At 34.0% G+C, this 4,339-nt stretch overlaps 1 protein-coding gene across 2 annotated transcripts; it reads right to left on the bottom strand.

Annotated features, from left to right (window-relative positions):
* Nucleotides 1–452: 452 nt before the first annotated feature.
* On the bottom strand, nt 453–3,021 carry LOC132190425 (uncharacterized). 2 transcript variants are annotated; one of them, XM_088510612.1, is made up of 7 exons: nt 2,748–3,021; nt 2,458–2,585; nt 2,126–2,261; nt 1,846–2,015; nt 1,227–1,515; nt 980–1,146; nt 453–835 (listed from the first exon to the last, which is right to left on the bottom strand). In XM_088510612.1, the coding sequence occupies exons 2-7, from the start codon at nt 2,504–2,506 to the stop codon at nt 666–668; spliced, it is 981 nt and encodes a 326-aa protein (XP_088366738.1). In that variant the 5' UTR covers nt 2,507–2,585; nt 2,748–3,021; the 3' UTR covers nt 453–665. The 2 variants fall into 2 exon arrangements, with proteins under 2 accessions (XP_088366738.1, XP_088366737.1); XM_088510611.1 differs by having other exon boundaries at nt 2,458–2,532.
* Nucleotides 3,022–4,339: the final 1,318 nt, after the last annotated feature.

Genomic DNA, 4,339 nt, shown 5'->3' with positions numbered 1-4,339 from the left:
TTCATTTTTACCAAAAATATATGTAAAAATCGTCCTACATCATTTAGAGTTTTAGCCAAAAAAAATATTTGAGTTTTAAAAATCCCAACCTTCAAAACAACTGATGAAATCATTAACGTGACCGCATCAAGAGTTATGGAAAAGGCAACTCTAAACCATATGCTTCCAAACATCTATCCTAGAATGTTATGCAGGGCTTTGATACCACTTTTCTTTGGGAGATAAATGGTTAGGAAATTTTACCAATGTTACATTGATAAATATACATATTTAAACATCACTCTAGTCCAAAAGCTTAAACTAATGGACTTGAATCTATTTAAATATATTAAGTACACTTTTTATTTATACTTTTTCAATGTAAGATTCAGCATTCGCAAGTGCACTCACAACAATTGTAGTCTCCATATACCTTTTTTAATTTTATTTTTAAAACAAAAATATTAACCAACTACACAAAACACCCATAACACTTAAAATTACTTTAATTTTCATGTCACATCAAAACACTTTTTCAAACAAATAACATAAAACAACCTCTAAAAACCATTAACAAATTGAGCCTAATTATGCTCCTCCAACATAAAGCATAACCATTAACAAATTGAGCATTTAGGCGTGATCATAGCCGATTAAATTACTTCTTGGGGACCTCCAACATAATATTAATTAGAGGAGAAATCCTTAAACACGGATATAACATCAAGTTTGCATTCAATGAACAAAAAATCACCCACCAAGTAGCCCTTTGATGCGTCATGGAGATCTCTCTTGGACAAAAATTTGCCATACCCACTACCGTTGTTGGGAAAGGGGTCAGAGAACCAATACTCAACTGTAAGGTAAGAGTTGGTCACATTATTAAATTTTCTTAGATTGGTTTTTCATGTAAATTTTTAGGAGAGAATTGTCTTATGTCCACGTCGAAAAGAAATGAAGGTTTTAGAGCATATTTTTGTGAAAGTCAAAGAGAACATACCTGGTTTTTCAAGATGATTGCTATTGATTTGATCCCTTATTCGCAGCTTGTATTTTGCGTACAATTTTCTGTTAGGAGGAAGACTTTCTGAATCATCTAACATGAGGTAGAGAGACAAGAATGTGTCCGCTCCTGTTCCTTCCCCCTCCGGCTCAAGCCTCAACTTCCTATCTCCAAAATAATATAAAGTTAACGGTTGTCAACTAATACAAATAAGAAGAGCTAACGAAACGCCAATCATGCATACCATCTTCGCCCTTCGATGGTGAATTCCTCAGAGTAATAAATTTTATCTTTCAAGTCAGCAAAGTTGTCAATCTTCCAAGTGAAATAATCACGTTGAGGTTGGTTTATCATCGACAAACACTCTCCTTTACAAATACCTTTAATAACAGAAACTTCTACCCCAAAGGCACAAGTGTCTTCAACAAGATAACCATTTGATGGATCATTGAGAGTCTCATGGGAAAGCAACTGGGCGAATCCCCATTCAGTCTTCAATTTATGAAAGCGTCTTACTACTCTCCCATTTGCTTCTGAGTTGTTGAGGTTCACAAGAAATTGTAAAGTCACATATCAAATCCCGATATAAATATATGAGAAATGCTATTTTTTCCCATCTCTTGTTTAATTCTATATATATATTTTAAATTTGTCGGACTCGCATGTGGTCTTACAGATCAAATGATAAATTTACCAAAAAAAAAAACGTTGAACAAGAGATTGACAAATAACATGTCTCTAAATATATTAGTCAGGTATTTCAAGAAGGGCAAATTGCACACAAAGCTTTAAACTTAAGCTCAAGTCAAACATTCTCGCAGTAACAGAGTACACTATAGAAACCAAGTTTTGGGCAAAGCTACCTTGTATGCTGAGGTACTTGTCTCGGATTTGATCAAACACAAAGAATCTTATGTTTGCGTTAACCTCCCACCCAAGTGGAAGATCATTGGTAGCGGCTATTCCCAAGTATAGAGAGATGTGCCCGTTCCCATTACTATTGGTTTTCCCATTTGGGTAGAGTACCAATCTCCTAGACATGGAAACGAAAATGATCATATTTCTCATTGAAAAAAGAAGAAGAAGAAGAAGAAGAAGAAGAAAGCAACAGCTGAAAGGAGAAGGGGAGTTTTGAAGATGCACCATTGATAACCGCCAACTTCAAACTGGCCAGAGTGACATTTTTCATCCTTCATCGCTAACAGTAAAGAGAAATTCTTGATTTGAAATGTATAATGATCATGAGCTGGTGGGAGATCACTAGTTGATCGTATGATTTCTGAGATAAAAATAAGGAAGAAAACATTATATTCAAAAGATATAAGGCTAACTATTATTGTGATAGTTATATAATCAATCAGAGGGTCCAGAGGGTTTTGCAGTAGCGTAATTCTAAAATTTCCAAATCTAATACTAATTACTAAATTACTTTTGATACTTTTTGACAATTGATACTAAATCAGAGAGAGAATTACCAGTTTCATCAATGTCATCAGAGTGAGGATGGCAAGTTTTATCTTCCATGTCTTTCTTTTGAACTCTTGATCCTCCTGCAGATGGTACTATATATCAGCGGCGGATATATATACAGGGGCGCCCGGCCCTGGTAAAAAAAAATTTAAAAAAATTCTTTTTAAGTATTTTTAAGTTAAAATTTTGAGGGCACCCCCGGTGTAAAAAAAAGAAAAAATTCAATTTCTACTCTCATCGATCCAGCACGGCAATACGCTAAACAAAAAAATAAATAAAAAATAAAAAAACTTACCCTAAGTTCCTAAGCCAACAGTCGGACAGTCACCAAGGAAAAGAGAAAAACGTGAGTAATCTCAGCTTATCTCTTTCGTTCTCTACTCTTCCTTTTTTTTTTTCCCCCCCCTCTTTTTCTCACTTTTCTCTCACCATTTCCTTCCCCTCTTTCTCAAAACCTGTCTCTCAGTCTCTAATACTCACTTTTCTTTCCTTTCTTTTTTCCTGAGTTGACCGGGTAGATTTTAGAAGAAAGGGAGAAGATGAATAGACGATTTGAGAGGTGAAGCGTTAAGTGTGAGTTGAAAACCAAGCACGCAGTTCAAGGCCACGTGTGAGACAAAGAATGGCTTGGAAAAGTAGTGGAATGCATCTGGCATCCATTATAAGAGAAGCTGCGTAACTTTTGTAAATAGAAAGTTAGAAAATGGTAAGTTTTGGTTAGTTTGTTAGTTGATTATAATTGGGCTAAGCGGAATGGGCTGTTAGAAAATTGGTTAGCCCATTTGCTTTATAAAGCCTGCAGAAAATTCACCCACTACAAATTTCAAACAAAATTTGTGTTCATTTCACAACACTGGCACTACTTCTTACACGCTAACACTTAAGGCTGTACATGTAATAGCGATTAGCAAGCGTTTACTAACCGCCACTACCCACAACTAAACGCTATCCCCTAGCTTGTTCCCCCCCCCCCCCCCACCCTCCCTTTTTTTTTTTTTTTTTTTTTTCTTTTCATATAGAGTAGAAAAAAATAATAATAAAATCTCAAACACAAATATTTGAGAGCTAAGGGTGCCCAAACAAGATCTCTCGTTCTCTGCCATAATTCGTGTTGAGATTTTTATTTTTTATTTTTTATTTTTTTATTTTATTAATCCTAATTAACTCATATAAACTAATGGGCAATGCTAGTTATGTGCTCTTCTAGTGTTCTCCTCGTGTCCTTACAACTGTGATGTGACTTTTAAAATTACCATTGAATTTGAGAGTATCATTATTGACTTTTAATCTATTGGTGATTTTAAAAGTCACATCACGGTTAGGAGAACACCAAAAAAACACTAGAAAAACACATAACATTTCCCTAAAAAAAATAACTCTATCATCATGCATTTGTGTAGAAAGTATCTTATCTCTTAATTTGAAGCTAGCTAGGGGAGTTCGGCCAAGAGCTCTCCTATTTGAAGAAAAAATATATTTTTTTATTGGATTAAAATAACCTAAGTATCCATAGGCGGCCAAATAAATATAAAAATATTCAATAAATGCGGCTAAATTAAAAGGACATAAATTTCCTCCAAATCGGTTTGGGGAAATATCATTCAACTCATATAAAATAGTGCCAAGTGTCTAAGCATTTAACATGCACATTAAATATTGAAGGTCATTAATAGTAGTTTACTAACTAAGGTTAACTTTTTTTTTTTTTTTTTTTCTTCTTCTTTCGGTTAAACGTTAGACTAATGTTTTGTTTTTTCACCAAGGTTAGAACTAACGTTAAAAAGAAGAAGAGTTAACATTGGCTTAGAAGAAAAAAAAAAAATCGCATCTAAACAAGGTTATAAAATTTTAGTAAACCTAAATAAGGTGAAGTTGATGAGTCATATC

Source organism: Corylus avellana, chromosome 9 (assembly GCF_965113065.1).
Source record: "Corylus avellana chromosome 9, dhCorAvel1.hap1.2, whole genome shotgun sequence".
NCBI lineage: Eukaryota > Viridiplantae > Streptophyta > Magnoliopsida > Fagales > Betulaceae > Corylus > Corylus avellana.
This window is presented reverse-complemented; position numbering and strand designations above follow the sequence as displayed.